The following is a 15,561-nucleotide window of genomic DNA, read 5'->3' as shown; positions in this document are numbered from 1 at the left end:
TACTACATAACAAAAGTTCAGAGAATACAATTTCCGATCATGTATGTTTTATTCAGTTTTACCGTACCGACTATGAAGAGTGGTGTTTCAGAGTCGGAAGAAAACTAAATGTGAAGGCCTACAATATCGAAAGCGCATAACATTCATCAACAATAACATAACATTGACCATTGTTTGTTGTGATGTTATTTGTCTCTTATGCTGCCTCTCAACTCCGATAGATGGCATTACTGCTGCATACCGAGTATAATAGCCTAACTAAATACGGGGAGTTAGAAAACTTTCTTCTTTAGCATGCCATTCCTCTGGTTCATACATTTTCTGATACAGCTGGTAGGTAACATACTGGTTCCTCATAGTATTCCAGTTATTCGATCCCTACTCTGACGCGCTGTTTTGAATGAGCAGTGTGCATACTTAAGGCTGAGGCTGACTTAGTAGTAGTTGCTTATTAGTATGGCCTGCTCTAGAATTACAATTTAGTCCTATTCCAAGTTATAGCATGACAAGTCACTAAATAACTCAAAATTCAACCCTGGATAGAGCCGTTTTTAAAGAAAAGCTTCTTCCTCTTCACTTTTATTAAATTTTACATTAATTTTATTCCAAATTATCATTGAAGAGGAGGTTTCTCCTCTGGCTTGGAGGAAAAATTTGCCTCCAAGTCAGATACATTTTTCCGCCGGCAGTGTAGTGAATGGATATTTTCCGACTTATCGGGTACTCCTAGGAAAAAAGTTAGTAAAAGGGCATAGTTTTTGTTCTGGGAGTCTCCACTATTCGACCCTCTCCCCACTGAAAAAGTCGAAGAGTGTACATGAATCACGGCTATCTGCGGCTTGGTCATTCCAGCTCTGGAACTTTGGATTGTTGGATTGGCAGTGTAGTCCTGTTCGCTAAAAGTGAGAGAATGTGTGGTGTTTCATTTGATCGAGTATTTCCTATGAAGGCATTGCTTTTAATTGCGCCATTCCTACTAACGTCATTGTATTGTATGTTCATTTCAGTTGGGAAAACCATTTAGACAGTTTTTCTGAGGATGTAAAAACACAGGTGGAAAGTGAGTGTCTACCATGATAATGAAAACTCCCCAACCTGATTGTGACTGATGGTATACAAACGGGTCTACAACTACAGTGAAAATTCCCTTTTCATATGAGAAAAGATGTGTGGTGACTTGCCCGTCGCATTTCCAGGGCAATGTTAAGAGCTATGCAATTCAATACAAACTTGCTCACAAGGTGTACACTAGAATTTTGTTTACAATGTAGAATTCCGTAGCGAAGCACGGGTACATCAGCTAGTATTCTAATATGTGCAATAAACATTTTCAGTGCTTTTGGCAGAGTCTTGAGTTCTGTAGTTGCTCTTCGTACCCTGGAACGGGACGTTTCAGTTCGGCGCGAGAGCTGTCTAGCGGTCATGGGATAAATCGTTGTAACCCGTCAAACAAGTATCATTTCATGTGGACATATTATAACACATCGAGTTCCATTACAGATGATCAGCTAACGGTAGCCGAGTGAAAAGATTAGACCAGAGTTGTGGAGAAATGCAGAGAACTACTACCACAGTCTAAAATGGTCATAACTTCTGAGCCATTCATGCAAATGATGTCCTGACAATGTTATTGTAATCTTTATGAAATAGTGGAGGAGGTCAAACAATTTATTTTGACGAGGAGTTCGAGGATAGTATCAAAATATTTATTTAATCTTACGGAGTTATGTTTCTTTTACCACCGACTATAACATAAAATCGCTTCTAGAGGGCAACCGCTTTGAAATAGGTATATACCATAGTGGACTTTTTTCATTACGCTTACACTTGGGGTCTATCGTTGACGGTTCAGGCAGCGTAAGCCAAGAAAGCAAGTGACGAACCACGGTATAGTGCTGGCCTTCTTAGCCCAACTTGGCAGGTTCGATGTCGGTTGGTCACTTTCCTAAACTATTACCGCCAAAGCAGTGCTGACAAATTCTTTGCACTTAGAACATATGGAATGACGTGGTTATCAATTCTTGTATTTTCACCGAACATTATTTATACTTTCAATTTAATTACAGCATCTTGGTATAGGACGGTTTGTACTTTAGAAATACGGTTGTTTTTATTCCTGTGCATTAATGGAAAATTGGCAACGTAGCATCAGACATCGGAGCCCGCGAACTCGGAAGCCATTTAACGCTGGTGTTTTTTACGTTTCTGTGTTATACTTGAGAAAATCGGCAAAATGAAACTAACAAAGCCGCACAAATTGACTGATGTGAGCAAAAAATCAGTGTACTCTTTTGGATTTCTTCGTAAGTATGGCCCGTAAATTTAACATAAAGTGATAGAGAAGCGAGTGAATGTGAGAAAACACTTGATGGAAGTGCCGACTGTAGTGTTCAAGACGACAATGACCAGCATGAACTTTATGGTGTTTAAGACAATGATAAGTCAAACATTAAAAATACGTCGAAATTTCAATCTTCAGGCAAACGGAAATTTCAGCACTTCTAGCGAAGTGCGTAAAGAAAATGAATGCTAATATGTTATAGCATATGAATGCATTGTTTATGTCATCTTATCATATTGCAAAAAATTAACAGACCCTGCACTGATTTTGAAGGTTTGGTTGCATTGTTACGCAAGTTGAATGTTACTGATTCAGAGAAGTATGTGAATGATACACAATGCAGAGAATCATAGCTTGAATTACTACTGTGGCTGTGCTACAAAGAAGAAATTGCGAAGTGTAAATTATGTAGTAACTTTCGTAGTATTGCCGACAAAATTTCTGAAGTTGTATCCGGATTTTCAGGACCATTTAAACTGGAAACACAGGAAAAATTCTATCCTCACTCGAAATGTCAGGAGGCTAAAAAATGACGTATCATCCCCAAAGGGCCTTGGTGTACCAAGCGACTGCTGCTCAGTCCGGAGGCCTTCAGATTATGAGGTGTCGTGTGGTCAGCACGACAAATCTTCTTGGCCGTTATCCTTGGCTTTCTTGACCGGAGCTGCCATCTCGCTGTCAGATAGCTTCTGAATTGTAATTGGCTGAGTGGACCTCGAACCAGCCCTCATGTTCAGGTCAAAATCTCTAACCTGCCTGGGAATCGAACCCAGGGCCTCCGGGTAAGAGGCAGGCACGCTACCCCTACATCGTGGGGCTGGCAGGAGGCTGAAAGTTTCAAGAAAAATCCTGAACGTGCACTTTTAGTGAAGTGCGTAAAGAAATTGAATGCTAATATGTTACAGCATATGAATGCATTGTTCATGTCATCTTATCATATTGCAAAAAGTAAAAGACCCTACACTGATTTTGAAGGTTTGATTGCATTGTTAAGCAAGTTGATTGTTATTGATTACTAGCTGATGTACCCGTGCTTCGCTACGGGATTCTCAGAAAGACTGACTTTGTGGTTTTCTTAACCTGAAATCAACATAGGTCATTACAAAAACGTAAGTATGAATGTAGTGATTAAAAGCAATGCTATCATATAAAAAACTCGATCAAATGGAAAGCCGCACGTTTTATCACTTTTAACGAACAGTGCTGCGGTTAGATTGTGGTGCTAGTCTAATAGTCCAAAGTTCCAGAGCTGGGATGACCAGGCCGCAGATTGACATGAACACTCAACTGCCATTATTCCGCTAAATATGCAGAGTAGGGATTGAATAGCCCGAATGCTATGATGATCCAGTGTGTTACGTACCAGTAGTATCAGAAAATTTATAAACCAGGGGAATGTCATGCCAAAGAAGAAAGTTATCTAACTCCCCAGCTACTTCCCGTCAATATTCAGGCAGGTTGTTTCACTCTGTACGACTGGGCGAGTTGACCGTGTGGTTAGCGGTGCGCAGCTGTGAACTTGCATCCGAGAGATAGTGGATTCGAACCCCACTGTCGGCAGCGCTGATGATGGTATTCCGTAGTTTCCCACTTTCACATCAGTCAAATGCTGGGCCTGTACCTTAATTAAGGCCTAAGGCACTCCCAGCCCTTTCCTATCCCATCGTCGCCATAAAACCTATCTATGTCAGTGCGACGTAAATCAAATAAAAAATACTCGGTACGCAGCAGTAATCCTATCTACCGGAGATGAAGGGCAACAGATGACACAAAGCACATCACGACAAACAATGGTCAATGTAATGTTATTGTTGATCAATGTTATGAGCTTTCTATAATGTAGGCCTTCACATTTAGTTTTCTTTCGACTCTGTGATTTGTAAAATATTATTATTATTATTTTTTTTTTTTGCTAGGGGCTTTATGTCGCACCGACACAGATGATGGGATAGGAAAGGCCTAGGAGTTGGAAGGAAGCGGCCGTGCCCTTAATTAAGGTACAGCCTGGTGTGAAAATGGGAAACCACAGAAAACCATTTTCAGAACTGCCGATAGTGGGATTCGAACCTACTATCTCCCGGATGCAAGTTCACAGCCGCGCGCCTCTACGCGCACGGCCAACTCGCCCGGTGTAAAATATTTTATACAATAAACTGTAGTTTCTTATTCTCCGACTTTACATACTGATTTTCATTAAATACTGTTTACCCATTTCTGGTTACTAGGCGCTGATGTGGACTTAGTAACAAAAATCCAAAATCATGAATATCTTTGTGATCATAGCCAATACGGTAACAATGTATAAGACATGAATAATAGGAAATTTAATACTATATAACCCTAGTTATGTAGCATTCATCGATTACACCTCTTAATAAGAAATATTTGAGAATTACATTTTAGGCATTCCCCTAAACTACCATTTCACTCAGCGTGAATAAAATAATTTACAGCCTATACTATGGCGACTTATATCCTGACTTTGCATACCGATTTTCATCAAGATAGGACTACTAATAACAACAATATTTGAGAATTATATTTTAGGCCTTCCCCTAAACTACCATTTTTCTCAGCGTGAATACAATTATTGATAGCCTAGATCGTAGCAACTTATTCCCCAACTTTGCATACCCATTTTCTTTAAAATACGACCACTAATAACAAATAGTTGAGAATTCAATTTTAGGCCTTCCCCTAAACTACCATTTCACACAGCATGAGTAAAATTATTTATAGCCTAGATTGTAGAGGCTCATCCCCCGACTTCACATACCGATTTTCATTAGACCACTAATAACATAAATAGTTGAGAATTCAATTTTAGGCCTTCCCCTAAACTACTATTTCACTCAGCGTTAGTAAAATGATTTATAGCCTAGATTGTAGAGGCTCATCTCCTGACTTCGCATACCGATTTTCATTAAATTCTCTTCAACCGTTTTCTCATTATGCGTGTACATACATACATACAGACAGACAGAAATTACGGAGAAGTAAAAAGTGCATTTTCTTGTTACTATGGGCATGAACGATACAGAAATACCATTATTTTCAAATTCTGAGCAATGTACAGACAAAACTCTTATTTTATATATATAGAAGAGAAGCATGTTAATGATACAAAATGCAGATAATTTATTTCACACACTGCCCCAGATCTTCGTGATGGATCAACAGATAAATCTCATGATGAGGAGCAAAAAAAAAAAAAAAAAAGGTGACTTTCTATTGTGTCACTGGAGGTTGTAACAAGCGATAGCTAAATGGAGGCTCTAGAAACAGAATTGCTTCAGTTAGGGCTTGGAGAACTCTTCACGTTACCAAACTAATAGTTACAGAGACTGATGGAGCACTATGCGTGATCGGTGTCCGTAATGGTTTGGTTTCAAAAATATCCAATAGAAAATGAGGACTTGGTAAAATGTTCATGGTGTTGCACATCAACTCCAACTCATTCTTCTTCACTCAATGAAAAATGTGAAACTTAAACATCATTGATGAAATTGATTCTACACTCAGGAAACTATAGGCCCATACGGTTTATCGACATTCGTCAGAACGACTTCGCGAACTGAAGAACATTTCGGAGTTGCAGGAATGTGAAATATCTAAATTGCAGTATTTACACCAAGTTAGATGGGTAGCAAGCAAATTAAATGCTTTACATTCAGTTGTCAAAGACTGGGAATGCTTAGTGGTGCATTTAGAGGATATTTCTGAAAGGAAAGGTGAAGAAGAATCACGGCTAAATGTCTTCTAAAGATCAAGGAGTTCAAATTTGTCATCACAATTCATTTCTTGTATGACTATCTGAGTATATTCAAAAGACTTCCACTTGTATTTCAGAGGCGTGATCTGATTTTTAAGTCAGATAAGAGCACATGCAAATAATGCAATTAATTAATTTCAGCAACTTCAGAACACCAAGGGCCCAATGGCAGAAAAGTTTGTTTCTACTACACTTTCAGGAGTTTTCAGTGGAATACAGTTATCAGGTGCATTGAATAAGAATTTCACGAGCGATAAGGAGCATATTTTGGCAAGTGCGATCACCTTTCTGAACGACACCTTTCTTCAAAATGAGGACATTGAAAGTGCAACTGATGTTTTTGACACATATTTCTGGCCATCAGGAAAACAACTGTAAAATTATGGCAACAGTGAGATACAGCTTTTTCCCACTCATTTCTCAACACACCTTCAAATTGAGAACAATGTAGAAGACGTACTGAGCGAGCGGTACGAGTTCAAAGTAGCCGGGAAAGGTCTTCCACTAAATGTTCTACTTGAAAAATCACAGACTATGAAAGGACGATTTCCGATTTTAGAAAAGCTCCTAGTATAGTGGCAACACTTCCTGTATCGACTCATCATGTGAGCGAGGGTTCAGCACGATGAATATTATTAAACACAAATTGCGAACCAACCTTGCCGAGAAGAACTTAAGTGATCTCATGATGATAACTTTGAATGGACCATCTTTAAAGGAATTTGATGCAACAAAATGTATTGATCGTTTGAGTTTTGGTGGGAAATCAAACAGGCACATGTAGTGTAATTTTAAAGGACGCTGAGCTTGAAGGTGACTGGTGATTGTTTGGGTTAGTATCTCTTAAAATATAAATTTCAATTCTTATGTGAACTGACAGACTATACTACTTAAGGTCACATTTCAAAAATACGTAACTTTATCCTTGTCTAACCTGCGGTTACCATGATGTATATTTGCAACAACAAAAAAAAGTGCTGGCTACTGAATTATTTTTACTTTTTTCTACCCTGATAATAATAAGCAGAAGAAGGTGCGCTTAGCTGAGCATAGTACAGAATCTGTGTGTGATTGACTTCACTCTTTTTGTGCACTTCAGTATGGGGTATGTGTCACAATTTTTGCTGCACAGCACACACACACACACACACACACGCAATCTACGTTTGGTTTGTGAAATCACTTGTTAATACACAGCTTGTAGTGAAAGCTGTGTACTGAAAGTCTGGCTATTACATGTCTTTGCTTCTGGTTCTCTCTGGTTCAGGACTTCTCCACCATACCAGGCGAATTGTAGAATTCCAACTGTATTTCTTCTCTCTTCTTATTTCAGTTCCTTAGTAGCTCTTGATATGGTCCTGTTGATGGTAGGTGGAGTTGGATCCTGATGTCCTCTATGAAGTAGGTTTCTCTCATCATCTCGTCTATACAGAAGCCGTGAAGGGGCTGTCTTCACTACTCCCATTGCTCTTTTCATGTACATCGCCTTCACCTTTTCAATTTTGGTTAATTCACCTATTTTTAACTTTTCTCAGATGATCTGTATGCTGTAGGTGATGATCGGGGCTATTGCACTTCTAAATAGTGCCAGCGCTGTGCTGATAGATTCCTAATATTCTTTATGTAGTATATTTCCCTGATTGCTGCTGTTGTACTTTCTTCTATGTGAAGACTGTATGATGATGCTGTTGTTTGCACTATAACCCCGAAGTATTTGAATTTGTTAACTCTCTCTAGTGGAGTGCCTGAAAACACAATTTTGTCGGTTGCTGCTGCTTTTCCACCCTTCCTAAAAGTCATCTGTACAGTTTTCTCTTGGTTTATAGTGACATTGTTTTCCCTGGCCTGATTCTCCAGCTTGTTAACTGCTTCTTGTACTTCTGTCCTTATAGGAGACCCAATCACCATGTCATCTGCATACAGGATTATAGTTGTATTCGAGTTCTCCTTAACGATTATCATGATGTCTGCTGTATAGATGTTAAATAGTGTAGGAATGATAGTCATTCCTTTAAGTTTCTCGATAAGCTGCTTCCTGTTTACGAGGTTGAACGCTTTCCTGTAGTCTACAAATACCACGTAATACTTACCCCCCGCGGTGTCTAAGGGAGTCCTCTATTTGCTCTAATAGGTAGGAAATTGCTTGTAATGTACTCCTGCCGTTCATGAAACCAAATTGACATTTCGGTACTTGATTGTCGATAATTTCCAGTAGTCTTTCATTTAGAACTTTCGTGAACATCTTGAACTTTCCAATACCACTCCTCTGTATGAGTCGAAGCTTGTAGTACTTCCTTTCCCTTGATAGAGAATCTTCATTGTTGCTGTTCTCCAGCTTTCTGTCCTAATTCAATGCATTTGTTCATTAGATCTACCCAGAGATATTGCACAATATCCATAGACTCCTTCAGATGCTCGATGGAGATATTGTTTGGTCCCGCTGCCATTTTATTTTTTTCCCTCCTTACTTCCTCCTGTCTTACTGGATCATACGTGTGAATACAATATTATACAATGCACTAATATTATACTATACTACAATGAAAAAAGTTTGTCAAAGTTTCAATTCATAATTATTTCTAGTACAAAAGTTTATGTTAAAATCAATTTTAAATAGTCCATTGTAGATGTCTGACAAACAGGTGGAATAGTAAAATTGTAGGGTTTCTTAGTAGAGAACATCTCTCACGAGTGACTGTGGATGGCTTAATAGGAGATCTTGAATTGCACAAGTTGAATGCCCAGTAACTGTGTGATGATGTATGTCAATCTTGGATGAGAAGTCTACAAGATAGGAAAAATGAATCTATTGGAATGAAAACTTCAAAGATATTGGAATAAATTGAGACGATGCAGAAATGGACTACTTACCACCCCGCTGGCCCCAATGGACAAAATGTGACTTGTAGTTGCAATGATGTTCGACTGCTGAAATACATGATAACTTTGAAGGCTGGGAAGCAGCCTTGTTGACGTGTGGCAGAGGGGAAAATGGACGGAGGGACTGTTGTGGGCGGGGCGGTAGTGGAGATGAGAGAAGTATGTGTGATGATAATATTTATTTTCTGCTTTAGGACTGATATCTTTTTTTTCTTAATGATTTTAAATAATTCTTCAAGAGGATATTATGTTTATCTGAAATTTTGTTTAATTTCCTGTTGGGTTAAATCTTTAATCTCAGCTGGGCTGAGTGGCTCAGACGGTTGAAGCGCTGGCCTTCTGACCTCAACTTGGCAGGTTCGATCCTGGCTCAGTCCGGTGGTATTTGAAGGTGCTCAAATACGTCAGCCTGGTGTCGGTAGATTTACTGGCACGTAAAAGAACTCCCGCGGGACTAAATTCCGGCACTTCGGCGTCTCCAAAAACCGTCAACGAAGTTGGTGGGACGTAAAACAAATAACATTATTATTATTAATCTTTAATCTATGTGAATAAACATATTTTAAAAAGTGTTTAGGAGAATGCCTTTGTTTTTGATGCGTAGTATGCTACGATCTTGATATAAGGTGAAAAAATAATGATTAAAATCTGTCATGTGGGTACTCATGACAGAAAATCTATTATATTTCTTGGCACTCATATCTTAGCTATTTGTAGACAATATTTGCAAAGACCCATTTACACTCCCAGAAAAACTTCATAAAAAGCACCATAGCTGCTATGTAGCTCTATGTATTCATAGATGTCCAAGGATCTGTAGTTAAACAGATACTGAAACTCAGCATTATAAAATATGTTGACAATAAGAGTGTCACATGTTGTTCATATGCTGCCGGAATGAGGGATGGGGAAATAGTCCTCCTATCAGGCAAGAGGTAAGCAGAGTTTAATCCAGTAATTTTTTCCTATTTGGTTTTGACATCTCATTGACACAGACTGATCTTATGGTGATGAGGAGATAGAACAGGACAAGACAGTCTTAACTAAGGAACAGCCCCAGCATTTACTTGATGTAAACATGGGAAACAACCGACAGCCACCTTCAGTGTTACTGACAGTGGGGTTTAAACCCACCATCTCCCAAATATAAATCAACAGCTATGTGACCCAAACCGTGTGGCCAACTCGCTTGGTAAATCTAGTATAAAAAGCGCCAATATCTAGTCTTCTGCCATAGAAAAAGGTTGGAAATATGCGGTAAACAACTGTGTAAGTGGCTTGTTCAGCCTTTTCTGTATATCACTCTTTTTCTTTATAAAAATTATGATAGCAGCTGTTACTGCACTGCCCCACAGGTTGCAGTCGATGATGAACTTTCAAGAGGGATGGATACACATGATGGCACTTGCAATGGCTTTTCAAGACCTGATATTTGAGTACCATGCACACTATCAGAACTACATGAAATGGTGGAATTTTTAGATATTTTAAAATTATATTTATTACTAATGGGTACATTTTTTCAAAGCATTTCTTGAAATTAGAAACCATTTTCCCATAGCAGAGTTTTCGTCTACATAACTCATATCAGGTCTTTTGTTCAGTGTTCACAATACAGCGTGAAACATGAGATGCAAAGTGGGATGACCACGTGGAACTGTTTCAAGGAACTACGCTACTCAATGTATTAATATGCTTACAATATTGTGATTTTTTATATCCCACCTTTTCAATACAATTGGTTTTATGTTGTTAGATCATAATGCTACAACACTGTTTTATAGGGACATGTTTCGCTTGAATTTCAAGCATCCTCAGCCTGTATAATCATCTCAAGGTTAAGACCTGTCATATTTGATTAGTTTTGACAAATTTGTGCTTAATTATAATTCTAACAATAAAGTAAAAAATATATAAACATAGGAATAACCATTAATTCTAAAAATATTGACATCCAAAACACAGTGTCTTCAAATGTTGAAAATTTGGCTAAAATTGTTTTCTCAAAGTTCTAGTTTATTAAAAACAATTGTAATTTGACTTCTGTGTTAAAACTTGAGTCGTAATTATAGTTAAAACTTATTGGTGTCTTAAGATTAAAATCTTGGATCCGTTTGGAATTCAGCTTCTTGTTTTAATTTTCAGGCTTGCTACTGTAATTTAATAGTTTTGGGCAGTAAAATGTTGAATTAGTTAGTTTCATCGAACTAGTCTTGTTTTTACAATAAGATTTTTCGTTGGTAGTAGTTTGTATTTATGAGGTATTTAGTCAAAAGGGACATCAATCCAAAATCTTGAGTTGATTTGTTTCTTTCATAATATTTGAATGATGGTGCGTCCCTTTGACTGCTACTACGAAATCTTGTGGACAGTCACCGCAATGTAACAAAGTCCACAAGGTTTTGTAGTAGCAGTCAAAGGGACGCACCATCATTCAAATATTATGAAAGAAACAAATCAACTCAAGATTTTGGATTGATGTCCCTTTTGACTAAATACCTCATAAATACAAACTACTACCAACGAAAAATCTTATTGTAAAAACAAGACTAGTTCGATGAAACTAACTAATTCAACATTTTACTGCCCAAAACTATTAAATTACAGTAGCAAGCCTGAAAATTAAAACAAGAAGCTGAATTCCAAACGGATCCAAGATTTTAATCTTAAGACACCAATAAGTTTTAACTATAATTACGACTCAAGTTTTAACACAGAAGTCAAATTACAATTGTTTTTAATAAACTAGAACTTTGAGAAAACAATTTTAGCCAAATTTTCAACATTTGAAGACACTGTGTTTTGGATGTCAATATCTTTAGAATTAATGGTTATTCCTATGTTTATATATTTTATTACTTTATTGTTAGAATTATAATTAAGCACAAATTTGTCAAAACTAATCAAATACGACAGGTCTTAACCTTGAGATGATTATACAGGATGATGATGCTTGAAATTCAAGCGAAACATGTCCCTATAAAACAGTGCTGTAGCATTATGATCTAACAACATAAAACCAATTGTATTGAAAAGGTGGGATATAAAAAATCACAATATTGTAAGCATATTATAGAAAATTCAATACGGGTCTAATCATGAGATTGGTTACATGTAAATAACTCAATGTATTACCAGTAAGCCTAATACAAAGCACTTCAAATACACAAAGAATATCTGTAACTACCCAAAAAATAACAGAGTAGACATGTCAGTACTGCCTCTAAACAGTTACAAAATATATCGCTAGCGTGTGTGCAGGAGTGCGCACTTAAAGCAAGCTGCTGTGCTACCAAATATCCGTTAGCCAATCAGGAACTCTCTACCCTTACCTTGTTTTTTTTTCTGGGGCAGTTACTTTTGTACTAAGGTCTCCGGTGGAAAATAATATTCTGGAACGGCTTACTGTGATGGAATAAGATACAGTACATTATTTCTAGTCACTAGCCAGACCTAACAAAGACAGACCAATGGTTCTGTCACAAGCCAGACCTTATCAACCCAGACTAATGGCTTTGTCACTATCCGGTATACTTCATTAATTCAGCATTTTGCCACCATTGAATGTGAGCCCCCCAAGCACAATGCTTTTGTCAACAGCTGGACCTAAAAATGTAGATCAATAGTGCTGTCCGTAGTTCCTAAGTTACCGAGCGAGTTGGCCGTGCGGTTAGGGGCGCGCAGCTGTGAGCTCACATCCGGGAGATAGTGGGTTCGAATCCCACTGTCGGCAGCCCTGAAGATGGTTTTCCGTGGTTTCCCATTTTCACACCAGGTAAATGCTGGGGCTGTACCTTGTTTAAGGCTACGGCCGCTTCCTTCCTATTCCCAGGCCTTTCCTGTCCCATTGTTGCCATAAGACCTATCTGTGTCAGTGTGATGTAAAGCAAACAGCAAGTTCCTATGTTGGCAGCCTTCCGCAGAATGCCATCCTGCCTTCCGAGAGAAACAAACAAAAGACAGTGCGGCCCCATACTGCAGGTCTGCCTTCAAGCTACAGGAAATGCTCTGGGCTACACTTGATTACCCTCCTTACAGCCTGACTTATTGCCCTGAGATTTCCATTTGTTCGGACTGCTTAAAGAAGCTCTAGAAGGGCAACAATTTGAAGATGATGAGAGTGTGGAAGACTTTGGGCGCAATTGGCCGGTGACACGAACCTGTTCTTTTTTATGATGAGGGCATCAAAAAGTTGCCCATACGCTGGGACAAACGCATTTCCAAAGGGGAATCTATGTGGGAAAATAAATTGTACTTGCTTTGTGTTTTTCAATAAATGAATTTAAATACAAAATAAAATCCTGTTTATATCTGATGCCCCCTCATACAAAGACCTACAATTCTGTGACAACTGACTTATGTCTGTAATATGCACTGAAAAAAGCTTTACCTTTACCCCCATGACGCAATAGTCCCGAAGGGTCATGGCCTACCAAGTGACTGCTGCTCAGCCCGAAGGCCTGCAGATTATGAGGTGTCATGTGGTCAGCACAATGGATCCTCTCGGCCGTTATTTTTGTTTTTCTAGAGTGGGGCTGCCATCTCACCATCGGATAGCTCCTCAATAGTAATCGTGTATGCTGAGTGGACCTCAAACCAGTCCTCAGATCTGGGTAAAAATCCCTGACCTGACCGGAAATCGAACCCGAGCCCTCTGGTTAACAGGCAGTGACACTACCCCTACACTGCGGGGCTGGCTAGCTTTACCTCTACGTGGAACAATATCATTGGAAAATGCATGAAAATTGATGTTTGGCTGGTTTCAAATTGATACCAAGATTACTGATCTTCTGGGAGGATCCAATATCTTAGGCCAGAGTCGACTTCCATTTCCTGTGATCTATTCTTGATGGAGACATTAATCATGTTTTTACCGGAACTGGAGTTAAATTCAAACAAGTCAACATTCCCAATGTTACATAGCACAGAACATGTATTTTGTTGACACCATACAGATAATCGACACAGAGAGATCTTATAGCGATGATGGGATAGGAAACGGTTAGGAGCGGGAAGGAAGTGAAGTGGCCTTAATTAACGCACAGCTCCTGAATTTGCCTAGTGTGAAAATGGGGAAACAACAGAAAACCATCTTCAGAGCTGTCTTTAGTGGGGTTCGAACCCACTATCTCCCCAATGCAAGCTGACAGTACCTTCCTATCACATAGCACATAATTAATTTCATCTCATTAACTTGTCAGATGAGCCAAACGTCAAAACAGAAACTCGCTACGAAGATTCATCTCACTTCACACCCGACCCCGCAAAGAAAAAAGAACATGTAATGGATAATATTACACAGAAAGTGTATATACATGACAGCAACATCCACTTAAAGTTACCAATGCATAGCCTCTGTAGCAAATTGCATTAGGCCTATAGTCACAGCGACCTGCAATAAATTATATTCTTTCAGTTAATAGGAAAAAAAAAAAAAGGAAAAAATAAATAAAACTGTACCATTCTCGAAAATGCTAAAAGAACACTGCAATTTGAAGTGAAAAATTCACACTGCATAAACATAAAAATCCAACTGAAATATATCTGAAAACAAACAAAAATTAGGTGTTTACTTACAACATTTGTCACGAAATTCAAATCGGCTTGATCAGCAGGTGCAGAATGCACCTTTCCAAACATTTCACAGAGGGAGATATGACCCTCAGGAGGCAGAGGGGGGAATCCCACAAGGGAACACATTCTTGTAATTGATCTGAATAAGTAAAAGTGTTGAAGGATCCATTATTTTCAAGTAAATCAAATGTTATGCAATGGATAATCGCAGTAACACCAAATGTAGGTTATGTACTGAACACATGGATGAATATTACACTTACCAGTTTGGAACAGTTAAACACGTTATCTTTAAAGTTATTATTATATATCAAAAGTCTCTCTCATATAGTCTTCTTCTTCTACTTCGTGAACTGTTTTTGGGATCATATATTCAAAACACTAGTTCCATTACAAAGAACAATACCATTAGACAGCTTGCATTTCCCGGCATTTTTGATCATAACATTTACGACGTTCACTTTTCAAGCACTCCGCCGAGCGCCAGATAGTCAGCGTTGCCAACTCTACATCCTAAAATATCGCTAAATACCTTGATAAAAGTCCCTAAGAACCACCAAGTTTTGATCAAGAGTCGCTTACTTTAAATTACCAATAAACGTAGTAACTAAAATGAACATACCTATGCAGAATAAAATACTTCATCTTCATCAACTTCCGTTTTCTCCTCAGCGAAAGATGTACAGTAATTGCCACGCAAGACCATACACGAAGCGGTGACGAAGCGGTATGGACAGGTCGGTTGCGATCGCCGCGACATCTCGTGGTGAGCTTTTTTGTCTTCTGCTGTTCATTGGCGGTAAGGGGCGTATCTTTGAACAGCTATTTTTTACCCGTGTATACGCGCGCACATTAATGGTGTCCCGATGTAAACAATCAACACTGCTCCACTCCAGTACTGATAAGGAGGGGAGGGAATGAAGGGCTAGTGTTGAAGACCACTCCAGTACAAAACAGGAGGCAAGGGGTAGTGACCCACCTTCTCGCTTAACGC

The 15,561-nt window shown here is 38.6% G+C and overlaps 1 protein-coding gene across 4 annotated transcripts in view; it reads right to left on the bottom strand.

The window, feature by feature from the left end:
- LOC136876987 (aladin) overlaps positions 1-15,284 on the bottom strand; it is a 122,094-nt gene extending 106,810 nt beyond the window's left edge. For 3 of the 4 annotated variants that reach the window (XM_067150775.2, XM_067150767.2, XM_068228567.1), the window contains exons 1-2: positions 14,831-14,991; positions 14,571-14,706 (exon numbers count right to left, since the gene is read on the bottom strand). In XM_067150775.2, the coding sequence (XP_067006876.2) occupies positions 14,571-14,693 (123 nt within the window). In that variant the 5' untranslated portion in view covers positions 14,694-14,706; positions 14,831-14,991. Of the gene's footprint in view, positions 1-14,570; positions 14,707-14,830; positions 14,992-15,189 lie in introns of those variants that run through there. The other variant, XM_067150783.2, reaches the window with a different exon arrangement.
- Between the last annotated feature and the right edge of the window lie 277 nt (positions 15,285-15,561).

This window comes from Anabrus simplex, chromosome 1 (assembly GCF_040414725.1).
Source record: "Anabrus simplex isolate iqAnaSimp1 chromosome 1, ASM4041472v1, whole genome shotgun sequence".
In the NCBI taxonomy this organism is placed as follows: domain Eukaryota; kingdom Metazoa; phylum Arthropoda; class Insecta; order Orthoptera; family Tettigoniidae; genus Anabrus; species Anabrus simplex.
The sequence above is the reverse complement of the archived record's forward strand: the minus strand, read 5'-3'. Positions and strand labels throughout refer to the sequence as shown.